The sequence below is a fragment of the Fulmarus glacialis genome, unplaced genomic scaffold (assembly GCF_000690835.1).
Source record: "Fulmarus glacialis isolate BGI_N327 unplaced genomic scaffold, ASM69083v1 scaffold45996, whole genome shotgun sequence".
Classification (NCBI taxonomy): domain Eukaryota; kingdom Metazoa; phylum Chordata; class Aves; order Procellariiformes; family Procellariidae; genus Fulmarus; species Fulmarus glacialis.
This window is the reverse complement of record NW_009218355.1, coordinates 1-26647: the sequence shown is the minus strand read 5'-3', so window position 1 is coordinate 26647 and position 26647 is coordinate 1. Positions and strand designations below refer to the sequence as shown.

General features: G+C 41.1%; 1 protein-coding gene across 1 annotated transcript; it reads right to left on the bottom strand.

Moving 5' to 3' along the window:
• Positions 1 to 248: 248 nt before the first annotated feature.
• Positions 249 to 24330, bottom strand: LOC104071394 (chloride intracellular channel protein 5-like; the record flags this gene model as incomplete). The annotated part of the gene is made up of 5 exons (XM_009580017.1): positions 249 to 430; positions 20086 to 20192; positions 21535 to 21660; positions 21986 to 22142; positions 24217 to 24330. Coding segments are annotated over 5 exons (686 nt in total), but the record flags the coding sequence as incomplete, so codon positions are not given.
• Positions 24331 to 26647: the final 2317 nt, after the last annotated feature.

Genomic DNA, 26647 nt, shown 5'->3' with positions numbered 1-26647 from the left:
GACAGGGTACCTAGATCTTAGTCTTTGCCACTAACTGGTGATGGGACAATTTCCCCATGTACTAAACACAAAGTTACTTAAGTTAATCTATAGGAAATACTGAGGAACAGAAGTGCATTTCAAACTCTGCTCTTCAAGGACTTAAGATATCTGTGCTGAAAAACATGTCGGCTTTAGCATTCAGCTATTGGAGCTGGGCACTTCACTGTCGGATAAGGCTGCTTTGACCATCGCATGACATCTTTTACCTTGACAACATGGAGTTTGGGCAGAAGGTTGCAGTCAGCAAGAGTCAGGTCATCTCCATCCAGAAACTTGCGTTTAGACACTTTCTCCTCTTCAGTGCTGTCTGCATCAATCTCCTCTGACAGAGGGGTTCTCAGATAGTCATCCAGCTTCTTCAGAGCCTTCACCAAGCCTCTTTCAAGGGCTTTGCCAAAAAGCAATGAATAAGTGATCAGGGCAGAGTAAGAATTATTTAGAAACACTCATCGTAAATGGCTATGGTAGTATCTAGAAAAAAAGCCAAGAACCATTTCTTTGCTGTTAATTTGTGCTCCAATGCCTACACAATCTGATGACAAAGTAGCCCAGCAAGGTCTGCCTGAGGGTAAAGCTCATCCCGCAATGGAAAAAGCGGACACAGGAAACTGTTGCGCCATGTCTTCTCCTGACCAGCAAAAAAAATCCAGTGAAAGAGCTCATGGAAGGAAAGAACACCTTGTCAGTATGATATACCAATAAAACACATTCACCCTATGATATTCTTCTGGTCTGTTGAGGCCATCACACAGTAAATTGGAGATCTGTATGCCACTACATTATTTTTCTAAGCAGCCAGGTAGGACTGTAATGAAGGGGAATTTTCTGGCATTACTTCAGCTCTAAAAAGTTGTAGTTCTACTGCTTTTAAACCCCTTCCAGAGTAATTAAAGGCAATAGCAATAATTCCAGTGATGCTAAGCAGAGCTCTACGGAGCTGGAAGATACACTACAACTGAAATGAAAGTAATATAACAATAATAAAATAAAATGTTACACAAAAGAGATGAGGTATTCAGCCACTGTTAAGATTCCCCTCACTTCAGGTTCAACTTGGGTGCAAATTCTATTTTTCGTATGTCTCAAATGGGGTGTCACAATGGAGAGACTTTGGACCTCTCGCTGCAATTACTAAAGACCATGTTCCCCACTACCGCTGGCTCCAACAAATTCTAGGCTTAAAAGGCCAATTAGACATAATATCAGCAGAGTGCAAATTTTTAACTTAAAAATATCAACCTGGGCACAGACTTTGTCTTCTTATGCTTTACCAGCAGGGTAATAGAAAAACTTGATTGCAATAATGCACTTACAGAAAGCTGAATGACTATACGCAGGTTTGCATGTTATTTAAACTGCAAACACTCTGGGGCAAGAAGGGTCTTTTGCATTTCTGTTCGAAGGATGACAAGCATGATGGGGTCCTGGCCCCTGACAAGTGCCCCAAAGTGCTAAAGCAATATAAATAAGAAACAGCAAGAATTTACAATGTGGAAAAATAACAATGTGACTCATGGGCTTAGGGCCAGAATTTCAGCTGGTGAAAATTACCTGCAGTGATTTATACCTGCTGCAGATCTGGCCTGGAGTCAGCATTTAAGGCCTAATCCTGTAAAATCTTATATCTCTGAGTAACTTACTGCCATTTAACTTAGGGGAGACTACTCAATGCGTCAGGTCACTCGGGCGGTATAGTACTACAAAGCCTATGAAGATAAAAATACTTATGGAGCACAGCTCAAGCTTCAAAAGGCGGCAGCGATCGCCCTGCATAGAGCAGCTTGCTGGCACAGGTAGCTCCGCTGGCTCTGCTGTCAGCCACCCCTGTGTTTTTGGCACGGAGGGAAAGGCGGCCCGTACAGGGCCATTGAGAGAGCAGGAGCTGAACACCACAGAACACGATTTCTCTGCTGCCCTGACATCCATTAAACCTTGTGCCAGTGGTGGAAGTCAGATTAAGCTGCCTGATGTCTTGCTCCCACTGAAGCCTCTTGGCCAAGCACCAGGGAACCATACCAGCTCTTTTGTGGCTGACTCTTAGACACAGTGGCAAATCCTGGCTTAATTGATTGACTGGAGAAATGACTGCGATCCAACTGAAAACACCCCAACAATTTGAAAGAGCTTTATTTCTGAAAGCAGAGCATCTAAAGTGACTGAAGTGCTGCCATCCATAAAACAAAAGTGTTGCCATCCTTTATTTAATCAATTCAAATTGAATTTTGACACTGACATTCTGCTGTCAGATGCTGGCAGTGGTGTCTTTAATCGTTTGCAGCTGTGCTCCACCGCACAACGTCTACTGAAGGGTAATAACTGCATAGCGTGTAATATACCCCCATGTGGCAACACTCAAAAGATTTAGCAATCTCTTTTTTGTTTGACCCATAACACCTGTTGAATAGATAGTTCTCCTTCTCTTGGTCAGCCTCAGACTATGTCCTCTTACAATGAATTCATTTAGAGACAATGGAATCGAATTACTGTGATCTAATTCAATTTTGCACATTCAGATTTTAGAGAACTGGCTTAACGCTGAGCATTTTCCAGTATCCCCTTCACCCAGTAGGATCGTCGGTTCTCTGAGTCATCTGTGCAATATTTCCAGCATCAGTACTACATTAGATGCTTCGTGCTAGCCCAGGGGGTCAGTTAGGTGAGTGTACGAAGACAGGAGCATCAGGTGGGATATGTTTATGTAACTTTTCTGGAACTTATTAGGGTTGGGGTTTTTTTTTTTTTTTTTTGCTCTTATTGATATATCAAAGTGCGTCATGGCTGTCTCAAAAACAATGCCTGGAGTGAAGCCTACTTGTGACAGTGGGAAAAACATCTATCTGAATTCATACTTGGCACTTGCATATGACAGCTTTAGGCCAGAAATAAGCGTATGTTCAGGGTTCAACGCATCTGTGACCTAATTCACAGGCTCTGCAGGAACCCACAGGATCCCGAGATCTCCTGGTGAAATCACTACGAGGTCAGGACCATCTCATATCCTGATAGTCAAGAACTGGACCACTACTTGTGACTCCAATGACCCCATTTAATTAATCAAAACTCTTCTGATCCTAGTAAATCTCTCAGAATAGCCATGAAAATAGAAGAGTAGTGAACAAGGGAGAACTGCCTTTCTTCCAACTGAACACTGACAGAATTTTGAAAAGCTAAGAGAATTAACATCCTAAAATTGCCATTTCAAATGGAATTTAGGTGCACAGGGTCAGATTTTTAAAGCATGTCAATGTTTTCCAAGCCTTTTTTTTAATTCCATATGCAAATATCCATGTTGCAAATCCTAATTTCTAGGTGCCCTGATGCATTCAGATTTATGTACATGATCTGAAGTCTTAGGTTCCTTGAGAAGGTGCTCAGGGAAATCCCCACTCAAAGCAGGAGGATGTGTAAAAGAATCTCAAAAATATTGAAGCAAGAGGCTTCTAAGCCCCACATCTCAGAGAGAGCCAAGTGTCTAATGCTGGCATGGGTGGGAGAACCCACCTTATGTTTGAACTCACCAGTGACCCGCGAGAAGAGAGAGGTATCAAAAGCAGGTCAGTTTTTAATTTCTTACAAAAAATTTTGGAGGAAGTGCTGTGATTTTACCAGTGGTATAGGGAGACCATTTTCCTGGAAAGTAGAAGACTGAGTTTCAAATGCCTTTTCAACGTGATGTCAGCCCAGATCTGCCAGATGAGACTCCACCAGCAGAGCATCAGGTAATTTGTACGGCTCTCCTGTTGAACTGTTTCATTTTCCGTAAATAACTCAACATTCGGTGGATCGTGACTGAAGGCTGACACCACAGGTAAAAGTCAGAAAAACTAACTCTCTCATTTTCTCTCTTATCTGGTTGATATTTAAGCATTACGTGAAAGGTGAAAAAACATGAACAGAGACCAAGAAGTAGCCTCCTCAGAATATCCTACAGCTCTGAAGGTTTTGGGACTCTTCCTGAGGAAAGAGCTGTCTGGGTTCATATTACTGAGCAAATCCAGCAGAAGAAAGATTTAATTCTAAACCTCCCATACTACGGCTATTTTGTGAAAATCTGGATGACTCTATACATTGTCTCCACTGAGAAAATAGGGGACAGCGGGCACTCACCAGGGCAGGGGTCTTGTGAATACCAGTCACAGCACTGCACTAGACTGAATGAAGACATTTAAAAAGATGTGACTAACTAAAGAGTGACTAATTCCCCATTTGTGAACGTACTACCCACAATGAATTTCAGAAGTGGCTAAGCAGTTAATTCCCTTGGCAACTTATCCTCTTGGAAACATCATTAAATAACTAAATAGGTCTGCTGATAACAGCTGAGGCTCCATTGCAAGTCAATGGGTGGGATTAATCTTCCCTGAAGGGAGTAAATTAAATGAGTGGGTTTGAATTAAACACTCTGAGCTTCCTCTGTAGTCAGTGGAGTCTTCTCTTCTACCCTTGGTTTAGGTGACCCCTAAATCAGCTGTGTGGAGAACTTGTCCTGAAGTGTCTAATCTCAGCCTTGCATTGTCTTGGTAATGTCAGGGTGGAGGATTCAATATTACAACACCAAGTGGAACTATGCCTGAGAATGCGGTTGCTTTTGAAATTTCTACCTCCAATTGCTTCCCCACCCTGCAGACTTTCAGTATGGACTTAGAGATCCCAAATGTGACCAGCTCTGCAAGAGGAGCTCTGTCATCAGGTTACCCTTGCACCAGCTGCAACGTCTGAACTCATGGGAACCACCTTTCTGGACAGTGAAATCACCAAGCACAGAGGCACCAGCATCGTATTGCCTCCACAGTGATATATTTAATGTAACTTCAAATTCCAATAAGTTCTAGCTGCATGTATACAAAATCCATGTTGGAACCACCTCTCTCACCCTTCACTACTCCGCTCTGGGCTACTTATGCAGCCAAAGACAACTTAAAGCCATCATAGTCCTGCCGTGTCATCTCCCCAATAGTAAACAACGATATTAATAAAAAAACCTCACGAGCACTTTGTGATTTTCCTTCTCCCTTCAAAACTACGCTTTTATACAACTTTACTTAAGAATCCTGAGTTAGAAGCCAGAAAAATAGCACTTTCCAACCTCAAAGCAACCACAGAACATTTAATGAATGTATTACCATCTGTCAAATGCACAGGGTGAGGTTCAATTTAGCTGATGATACCTAATTCACAATGACGCTCTGTTTTCAGCAAAAGGTTACTTGATGTTGAACAATGAGATTAACAAATCCTGACATGCACAGAAATACAAATAATGTAACAAAAGTTAATAATTGGCAAAATTGTGCTCTCGGTTACACTGACATAAAAGAGGAGTAACTCCGCATTGTCAACAAGCTATTGCATATTTACTCCAGTTCAACCAAGAACAGACCTTGGCTCTGTTACTCAACTCTTCAAGCAAAAGCTTCCTTAAACTATTAGCCTGTACAACTATTTCCAGGGGACAAAGAGAAATCTTTGTGTCTTGAAGTATTTATACCACAACCGAACAAAATATTGGAAAATGTAATGCATGGAGCAATCCTGCAAGTCAAGGGGAGGGCCAGATGACAAAGACTCATTACTAGGTACTCAGGGTGAAATTTTGGCCATTTCAAAGCCTATGGAAGTTTTGCTGTTGACTTCAGTGGGGTTAGGATTTCTCCAGCAGTTTGTAAAGCCATTATAATCAGTTAATCTGACCTCCTAAATAATACCGGCCATAAAACTTCCAGCGTCATCGGTCGTTTCCATCTCTATTTTCTGTGGGTCAAATAAGGCTGAAGCAAAATGGAAAGTAACTAGAAAGTAGTAAAAGAAAAACGGTTCGGAAAAAGTAAAACTGATTCAGACTGCCCACACCCACAGCATTTGCAGAGGTCAGACAAGGACTCTTCTTCCCCTTCCTTGAACTCCAAACATTTCCTTCCTTGTTTAATGCTGGGACGAGAAGAAATAGCAAAGCAGACAAAGCACATAAACGCCAATCTCTGTGGCCTAAAGGAGCCACTGGAAGGCAAATCATTCCATCCTAAAATAGTAGCCTAAGAAAAGCTGAATTACCACCAGAAGAGCCTCTCTCTCTCTCTCTCTCTCTCTTCTGAGAATAGGCAGGCTGGCTACCTAAATTTAAAATAGCTAAAATTAGGTGAGATGAGTCCTATTTTATGTGTCTGAGTGGAACCATTTGCAGGATGAGGATTTTTCTTGAGAGTTATCATGGGAAGAGATGCAAAGCATAGAGGGCACAATAAAAGCACTAAGAACAATTGATTCTTTGGCCAAATTGAACATAAAAACTATTTGATTTACATTAAAAGAGATCAAAACTAGTTCAATTTTTCAAAAAAACTTAAAGCAAAATAACATAAGATTTCCAAACAAACATGAAAACAAAAAGAAAGCCATGTTTGGGGATGGTTGGTTAAGTGAGTCGTGCCTAGACATTCCATCATTTTCACAGCACTTCTAAAATGTTGGTAATCTTCAAAATTAACATGTCATTTCCAAATCAAAAAGAGAATAACCTTTTGTTTCAAAAAGTTTAAGAGAAAATATTTTTACTTTTCAAAACAAGTCATTGTTCACCAAATTCGATCCACATTTGCCAATAATTCAGGTTACTCGCACCCCCCATGGCATTTTTTGTCAAATAAACATTTTGTCCCAAAATATCTTCTCCAAGCCGAAGTAAAATATATGTGGCCCTCTTCATAAGTGAATAGCACTGAAAGCACAGTGACAACAAGGCTTCAAAGTCGTCGAAGCCCAGCAACATAATGGCTTCTGTAGCCATCATCTGAAACCACCTGAGACTGACCTCGGCAGAACTGCAAGTTTCTTAATTGTCAAGCCCAGGCAAGTTCAACAAACAATGATCCACTTTTTTCCTGCTGCTACCCTGGATCACTGATTGATGCTTTTCCTTTTTACTGCTTTCTTCCACTGCCCTCCAGTAAGATTTATCCTGTAACACACGCAAATGAACTTGGTGAAATACGCAACGAGGGAAAAGGGGGAACAGTACATAAATATTCACAGTCTCGCACAAACAATCTGAGATTTATTTTTCCTTTAAAAAAACAAACCACCTTTCCTGATCACTTCCAGATTCACAGAGTTTGATATTATATGAGACCCAATACTGTTTTCTGGTAGGAGAGAGAAACCAGCTAAGAAACAGCAATTTAAGGTAAGAAAATAATATCATTCTACTAGTCTGACAGTCTGATTAAAGACCAAGGATTCATATTTTCACTCTCTTTTTTCCTCCATCCTGCTCATTTTTTTCAGGCAGGCTCAACAGAGTATTGTAACTTTAATCTGTATAGAATAATCCTTCTCACACGGAGGAGCTGTGACTGCAATGTGCGCGCCACTGTATTGCATATTGAACAGTTTATCTTCCCCCCTATGATTTCAATATAACCCTTGAGATTTGAGTGCTGCCTCGATTTCTTCTGTTTAGCCATTTAAGTAAGGTGTCTTATCTAAGCTGGTTCCGTAGGTTCCTCTCTGCTCAGAGGTACTAAGCATCTCCAGAGGGCAATGCCTTCCAACTGCCTGAGACACCCGATTTAAACTGGCGTGACTCACTCCACACATGCCCTTCCCGTGCGTGAATTACAGATGAAGCCGAAAGGACTAGCTCAGACTAGACACCTAACTTTCAGGGAGGTGAAGTTAGGCAAGATGAATCCTACCCTTTGAATATAATTTCACAGTTCACCTAAGTGATGTAGGATAATACCTCCCTTTTTTTTTTTAAAGTTACTTAAGTATTAGGGCTTACTCCCCAAAGGGCAAATGCATTGCCAATCTGAGCATTGCAACGTCCTTTCCAGGCATGTTTCTGCCTTGTAAAATCCCCAGCTCTGAGCAGCGTCTATATTGAGAGGTCAATGAGTGGGCAGTCACTAAGAGAGCCATTGGAAATGCAGAGGAGAAGGATGGAGGTTGTATGCTCCCATGCATCCAAGGCATTTAGATGCCTAACTCTGGGCCAAAGGGAGTTTCTGGGGTGAGTCACCTCTCCTATTAAAGATGTTCCACTCTAGATAAATAATTCAATATTCACTGGAACACAGACTTGAGCATGTTCCCACAATAAAGGTAAATGCCCATACAACCATGCTGAAAAGATGCGATCTGTCTGTTTCTACTCATTTAATGAATCAACAAATACCTAGTTGTGTACGCAGAAGAGAAATAGATCAGTGTCCCTTATTCCTCAACTCCACTTTCCTGGTTAGGGGTTTCTCTTAGGGGGCAGGGGTTCATATTCATCCTCCAGATCAGTCAGAGCTGGGACTTGAAAAGGGATTTTTACTCCTGGTCAGTGTTCAGGTGAGCATAGACCAGGAGTGGGAGAAGTCACACGGACACAGGTGGACACAACAGCCACACAACTTTGGTCAGAGGCTGTCTTTCAGACATGGTCTAAACCACGCATAAATAGTTACATATCTTCCATATACGTTGGCGCATATGTTCTGTGTATGTCCAGTGAGAGAAACAGAGGTGCTAAACCCCAGGAGCACTTCAGCCAGGACGCAGAGGAACATGGAGTTGAAATACAGACATTAGGTACCCAAAGCAACCTTAGGAACACAGACTCATCAAAAATCTATTGATTTACTTACGGATAAGATTCACCTTGTCTAACTTTAGCCATCTAAGTGTTAGGTAATTAGTCCAACCTGGTTGTCCAAGTCTCCTTTATAGATAGCAACGAAAGACAGGTACCTCTAAAGGAAGTTCTCTCAGCTTTAGATCCACATTTTAAGATAAATCAAACTGCCCTTTAGAAATTGATTTATGTCCCTCTCCATTGATCACAAAAGAAGCCAGGATTATTGAATGACTAATGACTTTAGACAAACTTAGGTGAGATGATCCCTCCTTTACCACCCCTCTTCCCTTCCCTCCCCACCCCATCTACAAACCCTTGATGATGTGGATTGATCGATTAGAGCTTCACCCCAAAAGTTTGGGATATTTTGACAGACCTGTCTCAAAAACTCCGCAGAAGGTATGTTTCAGTCTCAGAGAGACTGAGACCTTGATTCCCCAGGTACCCTTTCCTAAGCCAGAGCATGACAATCCAAGGGTTAAGCAGTTACCTGGATTTAGGAGACCTGAGTCTCTTCTTCCCAAGCTTTTCTACATGACCTTATATAAATAATCTAAATTCTCCGCCTTCCATCCTCCTATATACAAAATAAGGATAATAGCACTCTTCAGCCACAAACTTTACATTGGTAAAAACAGTAATGCACCAGCCGTGGATGTATGCTTCAAGTTGAGGGGGATAAACTGTAAATACAACAAAAAAAAGAGGCCTCATCCTGTTTTTGCGATACCATCTGTCCTACTCCCAAATTAAACCCAATGAAACAGGTGAATCGATAATGTCTTTAAAAAGAAAATTAAACACATAATTTTCAAGCATCTAGGAAATTTGTTTTGACTTGTTTCTAGTTTTAGACTAAAAACTCAGGTTTCTTCCTTCCCTTTTCTTATTCGGTTTTAAGGTGGAGGCAAGAAATAAATGTAATACTTGTAATGTTATCGTGAAAAATGCAACTGGAGCACCTTCAAATGCTGTTTTTTAAGAAGAAAACCCAGGTATTCAAATGACACCAAAAGAAGGGTTCATTTCCAAGTCTCTTAGGAGTCCAAGTGACCCTGAGGGCAGGAAGCAAGTGAATGTAAAACTACTGGCCTACAAGTGCCCCAGGAAGAACAGTACCTAACTTGCATTTCACAAATCATCGTAACTCTGTAGCAGCACGTAAGTGACAAGCATCATTTCTAGAGCACGTCCCCGAGGGCCTAATCCTGACCTCTGCGATGCTAGTCTTGTGCAGGTGTCCCTAAACCAACTGCAGACAAGCAGCAGCTGATTTGCATCAGAAACCTGAAAAAAAACCACCATCAAACCCTGCAGATTATAAACCCACATATTTAAAGTATGAGATTATCACTCCGATATCTTGATTTTTAGGATGCTGTGTGTTTATTCAGAGTTTAAAGTTTTGTTTTACTACCAGAGAGCCAAGAAGATGATTCTGGGACTAACAAAGAAAAACTAACTACATGTTTCTGCATTAAAATAAGAGTAAAGTTAGCTTCTAGTAAAGAGTGCAACTGGGCTTTAGTGACAGTGCTGTGGGGACCCCTTGTGTTCTAATATTTAAGCAAAGAAGATTGTCCTCTACAGGCTGTTGGCGCTTGCATCTTTAATATCAATTTCTTTCAATCCCAGGCACGTAGAGGAATAAAGCCTCCTTTTGTTTACACTAGGATAATACCAATTGCACTCGACCGATTTCAACTAAGTTTTTTCACTTCAGCAGTGGTGGAGTGAAGACACGTGAGAGGGAAACACAGCGATGCCTAGCTAGCAGCACCCGAGGATGAAGTTTTAAACCTTATTGAGTTCCCAAATCCCTCAGTTCACTTAGCAAATCTCAGTCTCAAATTGTTTTATTTTAATGTTTCCAGTATTTTCTGCCCTTTGTGTTCAAAAATTGTTACTCAGATACAAAAAACCATGAGACTATGAGATTTACAAATGACTCACATCTTAATTCTTTTCCATTGTTTCTCTGCTTTTGAGATTTTTTGTTTCAAGCCCCATGAAATGACTTAGGAATTATTGTGATTACGCCTCAACTTAACCTCTCTGAAAGGAGCAGAAGCAAAAAGAGTTATAATTTTGCCTGGATGTATGAAAAATTTTCAAGTATTAGTAGGGAGGTCATATTCCCTCTGTTGCAACTGTACTGTTGCGGCAAGTATTAAGAACATTTTTCCCAGTTCTGATGTCCCCAGTTAAAAAAGGCTTTCAAAATTCAAGCAAGAAGTCAAAGAAGAACAATAATACGGTGCTCAAGGACTGGAAACAAGCCTCAAAATGTCAGGTTTAAAGAGTCTATTTGTTCAGCTTATCGGAGAGAAGGCTGAAAGGCCAACGTGCAAGGATGCTCACCCATGGACAAAACATCTGAGAAGTGTGAAGGAGCTCTTCAGCCTTGCTGACAAAGGCATGAAAAGGTCTAATGGTTGGAAGTTGGACAAATTCAGTCTCCACATTGCCAAAGCAATGAACTATTTAAGGAACAAACAAGGAGGGAGGGGAGGTGGACTCACTTCTTGGGGTGTTTATAAAGAGACTAAGAAAAGGCAGGCTTTAATCCAGTTCTGGCAGAAATGGGAGAAACTGGGCTGGAGGGGGATAGTCGCATGGGCAGGTCATAGCAATTTAAAGTCCCTAATATCATCTTTTAGGTCTTGGAACAAGAACCAAAGTAGGTTGCTTGCACCACCCTCAATGTCACAGAGAATTTGCTACTCAACATTAAGACAATGACTGTAATTAAATCTCATGCTTCAAGATTTAAGATGCTTGGAAAGATCACAGTATCTTTTTTCCCAATATGCAATTAATCAGATGTGTTATGAGGCTTATCCATGGCCATCTGGTCATTCTCTTCTAGAGATGGTAACAGTTGGACCAATGCCTTGGAGCGGTGCAGAAAGTCTTGCTGAGTAGATGCCTTCCTCCCATGTTCAGAGTCATCCTGATTCCAGGTTAAGGTCCAGGAAATATTTGTTTTTCAGCTTTGACTGGCTGAATCACCATGATTCACCTTCCTCTGCAGTGCAGAATATGGACCAGCTATTGCCATAAGCTGGGCATCTATCATCCACGAAATACCCCCCGCTTAGAGGGGCATTGTGCATCAAAGACCCTGCAGTTTCTCCTATTCTCTGCTCTAATGCAAAATAACTTATACTCTAAAGGCTGAAATAATAACATGTTGGCTCAATGGGCAAAATTGACTGGGATGTGATTTGCAGGAGATCGTAGTAAATAAGTCAAAGTTTCTTCTAGCCTGTTATATTCTGATTTTTTTTCTGCAATCAGAAGAATCAGGATATTTAGAAAAGAATTATGTCTCCAGTTCCCGTTTAGTCACCTTATTCCCAGCACTGTTTTCAAGCTAAAGGTCAACTATTTAAGATCTGATCTAATAAAGAAAATTAGCAACACTGATTTTCAGTTATGTCTCATTCTTCTCTTCCCTGTTATTTTATGAAGAACATTTGCATGCATAAAACAAAAAATATGCTTTGGGAAAAACAGATTCTGGGCCAACCCTTCTCCCTTTGAAGTCACCAACAGTTTTGCAAACTGACTTCCAGGAGCCAGTCACTGGGCTCTCTATCATGTGATAGCTTGCTCTACGATTGCTTAATATAAGCCTGTGAACAATCCTCTTGGGACAGTAAGGCGAGTTGGGTGCTTAAATCTGGACATTTGCTTACATAAGACTTGCACACTTTACTGAGTAAGGCCATAACTTCATCTAAATCCTTGCTATGGGGAACATACTTAACATGGACCAAGTATATCGCCAACGAGGGGAGTTACCCACCAGTGCGAAACCATAGAGCAATGAAGTTAAAATTCAATTCTAAATAATAATGTAATTTAGGCCTCCCATTCCAGCAGCGAAGCGCTTAATTCCTCCCAGGACTGCTGCCGCCAGATTGCTCTAATCCACTTCCAGCTGTGCTACTGCTCCTGTGTGCGAGCATGGGAGCTCGGCTGGGAAACAGAACAAAGCATCCCAGTAAAGCCAGCAGCACTTGGAGGAATATTCAAACACACAGGGGAAATAATTCCCTCCTAAAGAAGAGCATCTGCCAACTACTGTTCCCGTTGCAAGTATTTTAGTCTAGGCCTGGCCTGTGCATATAGGCCCTGATTCAGCAAAGGCTTGAGAACATGCCTTCATTTGAGCATATGATTAACTCGTTGACTGCAGTATATATTGTCAACTGTTTTTTAGGGTTTTGCATATTCTCTGTCTTGAACCTATATAAATATATATATTTTTTTTCATCTTTTTCTCTTCCTCCCCATGGTATACTATGGTTTCAAAGTTACTTCAGCACAGATGTATCAGAAAACTATGTCTGCTAGTACATTGATTGTAAATATTTACTGCTCCCAGAACGGCTGCATCTAAGACTGCTAATGAGGCATATCAAGTCCCTGCCTTGGAGGGCTTGCAGCCTGATCGCATTTGAACTTACACAGAGTTTTAGTTTTAGTTTTGTATTGTTTTCAAGTAGTATTTTTCACATTTCTGTCAGGAAATCTTCATACCCTAACTAGCAAGGTCTTAGAAGAAGAAAAAAACCTAAATGATAGGAAAGTTCAGAAATATTCCCTAGTAAGGTACATACTTCCAAGGTTAAGAAAATGGTTTGTTATCATTTTAGAAAACTGAAAACCTCTTCCTTCCAATGGCATAAAATTTCAGTTTTTAGTTTTGGCAGCTCAAAAGATATTGGTCCTTAAAGCTGTCACTGGTACCAGAGAGAATATTGATGGCTCTGGGCCTGCAGCCAGCATAACTTTGAGAAGTTCCAAAAAGTTATTTCTCAAACAAACTTACTTTGCAAACTGCTGTTTCTGAGCATTTTATAATCAGTCTTTGATTACCGGGCAGAAAGCAGATAAAGCAATTTAGGACGGATGAGAAATGCAACTTGCAGCACTACTTAACAAGTTAGCACACAGCTATCACCACTGTTTTAGTGGTCTTTATATGTGTGTTTTTAAAAAGAGACAGAGTGGAGAACAGTTTTATTAACATATCATGAGTGAGTTATATAGGTCATCCCAAATGAATGGCAATAAAAGCTTTATATCACACTCACCAACATGCATTTGGTACTTTATGTGCCACAAATGTTGCAGAAAAGCTATTTTACATACATTTTTAAGACTGGGTATTTTTTATATTAGGGCTGGTTTTGTAAAGCTGCCAGGCACTTCAGCTACCGCGAGCCCAACAGTACTCAGCTCAGCGGGAGCCATAAAAACTTGTTTAAACTGTTCTGAAATAGCTTTTTTTGCTTCAAAATGCCAAAAGATCTGTCATCCTGATATGTTCCATCACAAAGCAAGTCCTTTTCTCTAAAACAATTTTAAAAGCTCTTTCTAGTCCTTCCTGGTTGCGTGATAGAGAAAACTTAACATTGTCACAGCACAGGAGAAATTGTGGCTCGTGCTGGGCCGTGGGCAGGTGTGGGGTTTTGTAGTGGAAAAAGGAAATTCTGCAACTAAAGAGGAAGAAGGAAAAATTTTAATGGCAAGTTGATATACAGACATCACACACACATGTACATATATATAGACCTATATATTTATACGGCACTTTGAAAATCTATGTAAAAAGCGTAAAGCATTAACGTTGGTCCTGAATTAGAGCCTGATCCAAGATCCCTGTCACAGGAAACTCCCCATCGATTCAAGGGCATCCAAACAGCTTTTTAAACTTGTTCCGTTAAAGTCAAGAGGAGCTTTGCCAGGAACTTTGCTGGGCACAGGGTGAAGCCTTTAGGCACAGAATAGGTCAGAAGGGTCAAAGACTCAGGACTAGCTGTGTCACGTTTACCGTTATAATCTGACCCCTTTGGATGTGAGAAGCCAGGCTGGAAGGATGAGAGGTGACCTCCAGCCCTTCCTCACCAAGCATGGAGATGCTCTGGGGACAGACGTTTTCCTCTCCTGCGCTGACCTGCTGCTGGAGTCAGAACAGACCACGCTTGTCAGGATGACACAGGCTGACCCACAACATCAAGAAGCTCCTGTCCCGGCTACGTATATCAGCTCAGGTGCCACAAAGGGTCTGCACCACACAGCTGTTATTACTGTAAATATTCTACATAGGGTTTTGGAGTGAACTGATTTTCTGCTTATTTAAGGACGTATGTGATAGCTTCTAGAAAGGATCAGAGCACGCCGTCCAGTCTGTGCATGTACCAATATGGTGTATCTCTTCTCAGCAGGAGTAACTCCACAGAGTCAAAGCTGCCAAAAACTGATGTAGGCCAGTTTTAATTCCAGTCCTATATGTGTCTGTGCATATCTACTGTATACATACATACACAGCACATGAAAAGAGACATTTCCCACCTCACGCACCTAACCATGAAGTGTGATGTAGCTACCTAAAGAGGTGAACGGCATTTAGTCACATGTAAGTTAATGATTTAAATGCGCTTTTATTTTTGGCCTCTTGATGTAAATCCAAACCAGACAAGCGGAGTCCTCTGGTCAGACGGCTGGAAATTCCTCTGCATGAAATCATGTTGGTGGTCTCCCGGCTCAGCGCCTTCTGAAGAGCCGTACAGTGAAATATCCTTCCGTACCACTAATGAATGCGCCCACCCACACTGGAGCTGGTGCCCCCTAAGAACTCAATTCAAGAACAACTTTTTAAACTCATAAATGAAATCAAAGGGCTCATTCTATGAGCCAAAGAACTTATAATTTTAGGCGGCACGGTTAATGAGTGGTTACTATATGTTGTCCCCTTGGTTTGCAGTATACAGTCTCGCAAGAAAAAATAATAAGCCAGATACCGAATATGTACACAGCATTCCAATTAATTAAATTTCATCCTTCTCCAATGAATACATAAATTGTTGCTACCCTGGTTACTGTACAGAGCTTGAGTGACTTGCTCAGCATCAACCAAAGGAACCAAAGTAAACTCACAAGGTCTTGGTTTACTTTCCTGTGCTCAGACAAGATCTCCTTCTAGATATTAAACAATCACTAAGCAACCAAAAACTCTCAAATTGTCCACGACAACTTGAGCAAGAGCATCCAGGAAATAATTTTTAAGACTACTGCCACTCAGCTCTCCCAAGGACTCCTGTTCTTGTGTGGATGAGCACTTGTCATTTCAAGTACAAGCGGTGAAGCCTGGTGGCAACGGCCGGAGGACTGAATAACCCAGTTGTGCTATCGAAGCGAGGCGCGGACCTAATCCCGCGACGAGGAGATGACTCCTTCAGAGAGGCCTGTTATAAAATTATCGAGTGACACGGGGGGTGGAAGGAATCAAGCCCGTTGTAATTGAACTGACTTGAAATAATAAATGCACACACTTTCTTTAAACACAGCTTGCCACATCCTGAGAATCTGGAATCAATTCCTTCCCTTTCAAGAAGCTTAAAAGTGGTGGGACTTTGATATGGCATGAGCATGTTTGCTTCTGGGCTTACAGCCCTCACCAGCCCGTTCCAAACCTTTCAGCGTTTTTGTATTATAAGACAGAAAAGTTAGGAAAACAAAGATGGAAAAAAAGAATCAGAAATTCAGGGAACTATTAAATCAGGGCAGCCTAGCTGCCAAATACCTTTGGTAAGTAAATGAATCATGATCAATAACATATTGCCATACAGACTTACAGAAGAAGGTTATCACCTGCTTCTGTGCCAGGCATAAAACATAATGGTGTGCGGCTAATGAAGTACTCCGTGAATCCAGAAAAAAAAGTACTATTTTTCTCTGTAATGTTAAAGCACTTTACTTCAAAGTAATTTTAAGTCATCCAGAAAAAACATGATTTTTTCCATGAAAACTTTGTCAAAATTGATAGGTTACTATGAAACACTTCTCTTTTGACAATGTTGCATTTGTAAGAGTAAACTGTCGTGATAGAAGGAAACCTATTTTGTTAACGGAATGTTTCAGCCCTGATAGTAAAGCTGCTTGCTTTATATATTCACATATTTGCCAGCAGAGGGTATCACAATCTTAGAAACAGACAGACATATATATCATTTTGTCTATTCATTTGCACGCAAGAATTCAGACAGACACTAAACCAAGAAATCACAAATCTTGTTTTCTTCAGTAACTTTTCCACTATCAGAAAAAAGAAAAATCATTTAGCTACTTAAAGGCTACAGACTCTGTTGTTAATGCCTTCTCACCACCTCTCTCAGGATAGGAAATATTGCAACGACATAGCCAAGTGATGGCACCACTTGAAGTCTGAAATTGTTGCATGACCCTGGCTGTAAACCCTCCTAGGAGGAACCCCAGTTTGGGCTTATCTTTGGCTTGCATTAAGTTCTCATTAATTCTCACATCCAGTATCCACATACTGCATAAATCTCATTAATTATCACAACCACTTCACGCCACTTTTCCGCAAAGATTTAATAGCCACAGGCTGTAGTGAGAGCTCGTGTTACGTAGACCACATGATCTCTGCTAAACCAGTATGCTACGAAGAATGATCATATATAATTACTCCTAACCCACACTTCTCACAGACAGAGATAGGCTGATGCTACAAGTTCCCAGCCTGATATCCCACACGTTAATGAATTCACCTCCCTGACTCCTAAGTTAAAAGAACATAATTTCAACAACCTGATGTTCGGTGCTTTAGCTTACTTGGTATTCAGCACTTCCCTATTCCCAACCAAAAGAAACTAATTTTTTTTTATGAATACTAGTCTGGATTCTATTTTTGATCTATTAACAAGTTTTTTTCTATTCGTGTATTTTCATCATGTGCAATTGATGTCCTGGACACTGGTGTGGCTTTCCAGCTTAACCCAAGCACTTGAGTCAGCTAGAGCTAGGAGGCAATACAGAGGATGACTGAGACATGTATCATTACCTTTATCTGAGAGCTGTGGTGTATAGGAACTGCATAAGATAACCACAAGCAGCAATCTGTTCTTTTTGGATCTTGCCTGCTCACATGGAGACAGGAAAAGGGACATTCTCCTGCGTAATTATATTTTATATTTATAAAGTGCTTTTTATTATTACAGAACTATATACAACTACTTCTGCTGTTATATAGGAAAGATAATGCATCAGAACCTGCTGCAAAATGACATGTATCAGATCAAGGCTAGAGCCCTAGATCCCTTTTGACTGGTACCAATCAAAAAGAAACAGGTTCATTAGGAAATGCATATACAGCGGTGCTGTCCTTTCCTTTTTTGCACATAGTCTTTTCACTACTCAAGAAATCTAACACAACTACCTTTTTATTAAGTCATTATCTGCCATCCAGATCAGCCTTCAGAATAACTGCTGCAGGTTCAGATGAGCTGGATAGAAAAGTGGGTAAAATGTCCCTGGGATAAGGGAAAAGCTATTCTTGCTTAGCCCTTGAAAATGACTCTGCTGAAATTGAGGTCTACTTCCCATGTGGCATGCACTGATAGTCCCAAGGACTCCAAGGTCCTCAGGTACTTCACTCTGTTGAGAGAAAGAACATGTAGGTACTGCTTATACTCTGCTTGTCTCTGCTTTATTCTCCTTGCACTGCAGCACTCCAGCTGTAAAAAATTAAGCTAAAAGCTTTTCTCTACTTCAAAGAGGAAAGCTGAGTATCAGTATATTCAGAGATTGCAACATGTCTGGATATCACAGGAGCACAAACCAGCTAACAAAATGGAGTGAGGACGTTTGCAGGGAACAAAACTTGTTGCTCTTCTGCAGCTTAACATCTCTTTTCTCTATAACCTTGGTGTGCTCAACTGCCATTGGGAAGGATTTTCCTTTTATTTTCAAGAGTACCTAAACCAAGAGTTTGTTAAGCGGAACTAGGGAAAGCTCCCATTAATCACACCGCAGCTAGTAAAAATGTGGAGACCTGGTCATGAGCACTTTGCGGGGTTAGATTCCTTATCCCATAGTGGCGGATATCCGACCTTGCATTCCAGCTCTGGTTGTAGCCAGATGCAGACACCTCTAGGACAGCCGTTTATTACTGGCTGGAGGTGCCAGCCCTTATGAGTCTGGGGATTTGCATACTACAGAGTCACTGAAAAGCAACGCATTGGCATTATGCATATGGACAGATACCTGTGGCTGTGTTAGAATGCAAGGGGCAGCACGGCTGAATTTGAGATTTACAGTTGTGGAGCAGACCATAAAAATTCCTTGTAAATGGCCAAGATATTTTATTTTTACTGTAACATCTATTTAGTCTAACTCTTAATTTGTCTTCCTTTTACAAATTCCTACAGAGGTTAGCTGAGCATCCCATTAACATTAGACAAAAAAATAACTTTTTAGCCTCCCTGAGAAGTGAAGCACTTTAATTATTTCCTTCTGTTAACAACGCAAAAATATTACGGAGCAGATTGTTACCTGACATAAATCATCATTTAGCCATTTTCTTCTCATGGGTCAGCCCCAGGCAATGAAATATAATCACACAGGTGAAATCTGTAGCAGAGATGGATCCTGAAAAAATCTAGTCTTCTCTGAATGATATGATATGATATGAGTGCATGGTGTTTAACACACCTTAGGTCTCTGTCTGTGAATCTAGTAATATCAGGTAAGATGTACATCAGGGAGTGACTGCAAATATTCTACTAGATCATCTCGAGGGATATGGCAGTGTAAATCCATTAGCTTTCAGGGAGCAACAGGAGCTTAGACTAGCTGAAGTCTTGCCTCTCTGAGGGGAAAGGAATGTGGAGAAGAAAAGCGATTTCATTACAAAGTGTAGGATGCGTGTAAATATGCATGGCATCCAGCTTCTGGGGGAGGTATTTCTTTTGACACACAAACATGTGAGGGAAAGTCTGGAGCTTACAGAGTGCAATTACATTTCTTAAGGCCACTTCCTTCATTTAATTACTTTATGTTTAATGTCTTGATATAACTCAGTTTATATGAGCAAATTAGCTATAACGGCGTAACATAATCATGAGATAAGTGGGCCAAGAGTCTGATGGCCAAACCTAAAAAATCATGAAGGGTCAGGGCATGGGTTGCTCTCACCCAGTCATTCACTGCTGAATTTTTACTACTAGCGTGGGTTTGGGTCCAGTCAGTTAGCACTCCTCTAAGCAGTGCCTGGGCAGAGTAGAGGAGGTAGCACAGGCCACCAGCTGCTTCCAGTAAGGAGTATGGGATCCTGTTCTGGTGAGGAAGCTGGGCTGTATGGACAGGAGCCATGTCATGGCAATTGGTAAAGGGGCTACTGAACGCTCTGCAGCCTGTTTTATTTACAAGTATAAATGTAATCAATTCAACTGTGGACATGTGAATTGAGTCCACTGAAGCTACCACCTCAAGTTGATCAGCAGTGGTACCTGATGACATATGAACAGAGTTTACAATAAAATGGTAGGAGAATGGCAAAATTATTCCAATTCCACAAACTCCCTGGCACATTTGGTAATGATCCTACTCACCAGCATTATCCTGCTGCTTGGTATTTTTGATGTATGCAGAAAATTTGGAGAAGATATCGATTCCAGCAGTGTTTGATTCCCGGTGCTTAGCAGCCAGCTTGGGGTACCTGAAAAGGGAGAAGCAGTGTGGAGAGTAACATCTTCCTACCAGCAACATAGTGATGATTACAAATACAATTTACAAGAAGAAAGAAAAAAGCCCTGTGTGAGGAACTGTAATTAACGCTGTCATTTATCTCAAAACAACAGCTTGGCAAGTCCCTCTTAATAATATCTGTGTCTATCAAGGCAGGCGTTTGGATAGTTACACAAGGATGGCTTCCTGACAAAGGTAATTGCACTGGTGCTTTATGTGACCACGATCCAAAATACAGTGGCCTTAAATCAGAAGGAAGCATAAATTTCCAGAAAGGTGCAGGGGAATTTGGCAGTCAGCGCTCTCTGTTATGAATGGCAGTGGTGTCTAATTCCCTATGCTGAAAATGTACTCCAGAATGTAATAGCAAGGCATTTAGTATTACCCAGGTGAAGGAACATAAAGTTTTCAGTCTCTGAATTGTTTTTTATAGACATCTGGTGCAAAGGAATATATCGATTTGAAAGACCAACACAAACTAATGACTCCTACTGATTTCAGTGGTCTTGGACCAGAGTATAGAAAATTTAAATATCTGATCTCTGGCCTCGGGACTGGCCTATAGCTGCTGATTCAGTTGGAGGTAAAACACTCCATAAGGAACCGAGCCAATTTTCATTGATTCATAGATTTTAAAGTCCAAAACACAAGCCAACATTTTTTTTCCCATTATCCTTGTATTAAGTCCAAAATGTTTGACTAAGGCATATCTGGTGAATCTGAACCTTTCCTTGGTAGCTTGTTCCAATGGTTAATCATCCATACTGAAAAAATCTGTGCCTTGTTTCTAATCTGAGTTAGTTTGGTTATAACTTCCAGTCATGGGCTCTTGTCGTTTCTTGACTAGAATAACGAGCACTTTTCTGCCTCCAGAGCCTCTCGTACTCTGTAATCAGTTCCCCTTCCAACCTTTCTAATACACCATACAGCTCAGAAACCTCCAGTTTTTCACTGTAAAATGCTTTTCCTGACACAGATATTTTGTGTGGCAATTTTCGGCATCTATTCCAAGTTATTTTTAGCTTTCTAAAATGTGGACACCAGACCCCTACAAAATTTTTCTAGTATTGCTCTCCTCCATTCTGCATACAAGGGCATCCTGAAATGTGTACAGAGAAAACATTCTGCAGTTATTAGTCATACAAGTAACCTTCACACATGGAAGTCATCTCACTGAAGCCAGCAAGTTTCATAAATAAATATTACTCCTGTAAGTAAAGGTTGTAGGAGGGAGTGCTTTTTAGGAACTCCTCTTAGGACATCTTTCATTCATAGGAAATGGAATATTGACCGAAAAAATCCCAAGTTCTTACTTTGGAGGTGCAAGAATCTCTTCCAAGAATTCCTCAATCTTGTTAACATCTGTCTTGACTTCTCCATTAAAAGTCAAGAAAGGTGGGTGGGTCCCAGGAGCCAGATTGTGTAGGTCAGCTGGCTTTCTTCAGAGAGAGAAAAAGTCATGAAATCGGTAATCGTTATGGTCAGGTAGTTGCACAGATATTTATAGTTCCCACAAAATCAGTTTGCCCTTCTTTTTTCTTCTGTAGTTTGTGGTTAGAAGACTTTGAAACTACCCCAAGCACCCTGTTTAATATAAAAACATTCCACAAGTGAAAAAAAACCCCAAACCTGAATCCCAACTATTTTGTTGTGCACCACAGACTCTCTAGGCTAGATACAAATCTGATTGAACTTGGTGGGGCCTTTCTATAGGGCAAACATTGGATCATATAACTATTTTCAATTAAATGGAACAATTTTTACCTTTTCAGGTCAACAGTGGTGACGTTGAACACAACTCCTTTGAGCCACAGGATCATGAAGAGACGCTGGGAGAACGGGCAGTTCCCAATGCTTTCTCCATCTATACCAGCCTGAGGGATGGAAAGAGAGGAAAAATAGATTTCAGACTTGTTAGTCACTTACCTCCCTCAAGATGGAAAATTGGATGTTGAAAGAAAAATAACCAGTTTAAACATAACCGACAGTGCCTGTTATTTAATATAGTTTATCATCAACATAAGAATGGAGTTACTCCAGGATTCAGCCTTCATCAGGAGCTTGAGAAAGCAACCTGGTGCCTCTCCTGAGGGCAGCTCTGGGTAAAGGAGATGTGTCCCTTACTGATGGCAAGCAACATCCAGGAGACTGTATATTCTTTCAATTACTCTCATCCCTACAGGACTGCCTGATTCGTGGATGTGCTAGAAAACTCAGAACAAGTTTTTTTCTCTATTTAAGTCTATGCAGTGCAACTTATATCAGCTTAAGATCTGGTTCACTGTTTTACTACCCAAAATGTGGACTTTCAGATCAAGATTTAAACCCAAGCACTCCGGACATTAACTCGTTCTTGCTCACATCCAGTAAAGCAACAGCCTCAGAAACAAACGACCAGATCCAGACAGAAATCTCCATCCGAATCCTTCCGAGGTTCAAGGCAGATTTCAGCCACCGCATTCAGACTGTTCCTATCTCTAATACCTAATGAGTTGCCTACAAACCACTACAAAACAATAAAAAACTGCTAGTGTTAGCATTGACAGCCTGTTTTTTCCTCTAAAAATTTATGGTCTTTAGCCATGCAAATTCTGACTTTGAGCCACGGAGGGATACAAATAACACTCGCTGAACTGAGCCAAAGCTGCGTCCAAGGACAACATCCCTCTACCATAATTATGCTTGTGGCTAAAGCTTTCAGGATGATAATGGTTTTGATAGATTTCCATTTTAATTTGTGGTGCCATTGTGTTTAAAAGATTCTTATAATCCTGGTGAAGCAACCAACCTTCCGTTGTTGACCCACATGGGTTGCATAACTGTATTTTATGCACACAGTGTGTGTCCGAAAACAGCTGATGAAAGAGCTAAGCAAATACATGCCCTTTTCCTTTGGAGAAAATATTATATTACTCTGTTTGCTCTCATAAATTTTATCTTATTAATATTCAAGCTGTGAGGTAGCATTTCTCTGTCTTAAAGAAGGAACCGCTTCTAATTACTGCAGTTCTGTGAAGCATTCACAGCACAACTAGAAACATTTTGAGTTGTGTCCAGTTGCTACAAATTCAGGCCTTGCATGTGGAATGTTTAGCTGAAAGGCTTTCTCGTAGGCGTCGTGAATCTTTCTCATGTCTTGAACGCAGCTTTTGATGATTCTGGGTTTAAAAACAAATTCCAGATTTCCCATCCACCAGAATATGGAGTGAGTGTGGATTCAAGGCTTGGAGACAACCCGTCGTAAAGTTTAGGGCTATGTAAAGTTTTTCTCTGGGTTCAGATTCGGTTTCAAACACTCAGACTCTAGAGGTATTTGGATATGGGGGTACAGTCTGGCTGCACTTTTACCTGAAATTATGGATCTGCAATATGCCTGGCACAAGGCATATGCAAGAACGAGCAAACAATGAAAGAGTGGTACGGCATGAGGATGAGCAAGAGAAGATGCATTTTCCCACCTGCCTAAGGTGTGAGTAGCCTGGTTTGGCAAAATTTTATTAATTAAATAGTTAGCTCTGTTCTGCAAATTTCATGACAAAACAATGACAATGTTACCATGGCAATACCAGGCACCACCGTATTGCATGAAATAATTACTGCAAATTCACATTTGTTGCTTTGGCTTTGGCTTGTTAAACCGGTGCCAGTAACTTTTAACTTCTTACCCTTCCTGAAAAGAGGCAAATGCTATAGGAGAAAACAGCGATACGATGCCAAATTTCCCCTTGGCTTTTTCACCATCTCAGTCATAATCATATCCTTCATAATGGAGTTGGCTAACTGAGTCTACAAACAATGTATTTGAACCTAAAATTTGAAGAAAAACAGATCGACGACTGAATTAGAGGGCAAAAGAGTGCAGACAGAAGGGCTGATTCTCATCTTACCTTCTCTGGATTTACTTTGGCTTATAACTCCGTTGAATCTGATTCACTCTTCACCTGCCTCCTTTCGAAGTGAGTGTAAAACCCTGGTTTGCCAAGTCCTGCAAATACCTTGTGAGCAAAGGGGTCTTGTCCCACAATAACACGCAAAGCTCCAGCCCCCCTGCAGGTCTCCATCCCGCACGGAGGCAATCTCCCGCCTGTCCTCATCACCCACTTCTTGTGCTGCAAGTAACAATTTCACCTTTTTCAGGAAAGAGACTCAGGGAGACCATTTCCCTACTCTCTCCAATTATATATTCTCATACAAAGGTTAAGGGGTACCCAGATCTGCATCTTTTTACACATTCTCCTGCAAGGCAATGGTGAAAAACCCTCTCAAGACCAGAGAGGATTATTGAGGGAACAAAGCAGATGAATGGCAATGAAGACACAGAAGTGATGGGTCATGTGAGGTTAAGGGATGCAGAAGTCATTGGGGACAGGAGAAAGATGCAGTGTCTGGAAGAAATAAGATCCACTTAGACATCAAAAATAAAATGAATTGTGGCAGTCAAACGAGGCCTCCAACAGCCCCAAACGGTCAAAATATTTTCCCAACACTTCCAAAAGAGTGGGAAACACTAATTGCTAGAGACACATTGGGAATAGACAGAGGAAATTCCAGAAACGAAAGATAAACTAAAGAAAAAGTACGGTATGATCTGCGTTCAAAGCTCCTCGATCTGGAAGCCAGGCTCATGATTTGGGTGGAGTCCGACTCATGGGTTTTGTTCTCATGTGACTGGCATAACTGAAAACGCTACCACAAATCACAAGGCAAACTGGTGACAGAGGAGGGAACAGAATCAAAATCTCCCCAGCAACACAATTTATCCATTAAATTCAGCTCTTTTTCTGCAGAAATTATAGGCAAGGCTCTGTCGGTTTTGTGAATCCTTTCTCATTGCTTCTAACAGCAGTCAGTAATTCAATGTTCAGCACTCAGAAAGAGCAAAACCTTAGCAGGTAATAACTTCAAAAGCTTAACAGAGTGTCTCGAGATCCCATTGTGAAGTCTATTAACTAGCAGGAGGAGATGAGGAGGAACAGAGAACTTCCCAGGCTTAGTCACTCTTAGCTTCAAAGGAAAACAGCTTGCTTAAAGCACCCCGGTAGTGCCTAAATACACGCCTATTATGTATCTGTCCAAGGTTAAGGGCTCAGAAATGCAGGAATTAAGTAATACCTTCATCAAGATCAAGAACTCAAACAGTGGATGGAAAGAAAAGAACAAATAATTGACAAGCTAGAGAAACACCATTTATCCCTGCTGTTATTCACAAATGAGCGCAAAAGCTTTCTCACATAGCTTCCCTGAAGCACACAAAAGTGATCAACCACTTATAAAAAGGAGCAATTTGATGATATATGCGTTCTCCCTGCCAGTAACACTGGATATTTCTGATTTAATGATTGCAACTAGGGACAGGCTTGAGGCTTTGTGGGCACTAGGATCAAGGAAACAAAGTTTTTAAAGTGCGCTATAACTCCCAAAGCTGTGAAAGGGTTTCAGAGCCACCTTCTCCCTGCAAATGAGCAGTCCCTTCTGTTCCCTATGGAGAAGAACCTCACCTGAAAAGGCAAATTCCCAGAATGACTGTGGAGGAGTAAAACAGATTCGAGGATTTGCTGGATGAGATTCTTCAGCCAATGCTCATCCCACTGAAGTTTAACCGAGATGTCTAAGGGAAGGTCTCCTGTGCGGGCAAGGCCGGGATGCACGTCCAAAAGATGTATCTGGCCACTTTTCACTTTGACTGAATCCAATGAGTGTCTGAATTTAGGTGGGATGAATGTGGACCCCAGTAATAGATAAGCCTGGAATCTGTGGAGGCCTAATGGCTAGAGAATTATTTTGCTCCATCTTGGAAACATCACTTTCTGCTCCCGTTGCTTCACACAAACTTACTCTTATTAGTTTAGCTACTAAAAAAAGATGCTTTTCTACTTAACGTCCAGCCATTCAGCTACTTCACACCAATTGATGCAAGGTCCTGCCCTGGAACTTGGGATAATCACATCAGGAAAACCCCGCTGTCATACCAGCTGCTTGCCTCTATCTGAGTAATGGCAAGAATGAGCAAGATGTTCTGCTTTATTGTTTATAAGGCGCTCCTCCTTAAATACTTCAGCTATTTTTAATGAATTAATTAAACCCTAAAGATATTTATGTGCACAGGTGGGGGATGTATGCCACATTACCAAGGAACAAAATTAAGAGGGTTTCAGGGGGGGAGAAAAAAAAGTCTCAGTGATTTTATGAGCTTGTGCCAAATATTTTTGTAAAGTAGCGGTAGTATCGAGAGCCTCCAACCACTGCACAGCCCAGCCGAACGACACGAACAGGGAGCTCTTCTCAAGTTCAAGCTACTACTTTGCTATAAATGAAATAACTGGAATAAACTTCCTCACTTGTTCCAAAAATACTCCAACTGGTCCATGCACAGCGACTGCAGCGCACACAGACAACTTGTGGTGGGTTGACCCTGGCTGGACCCAG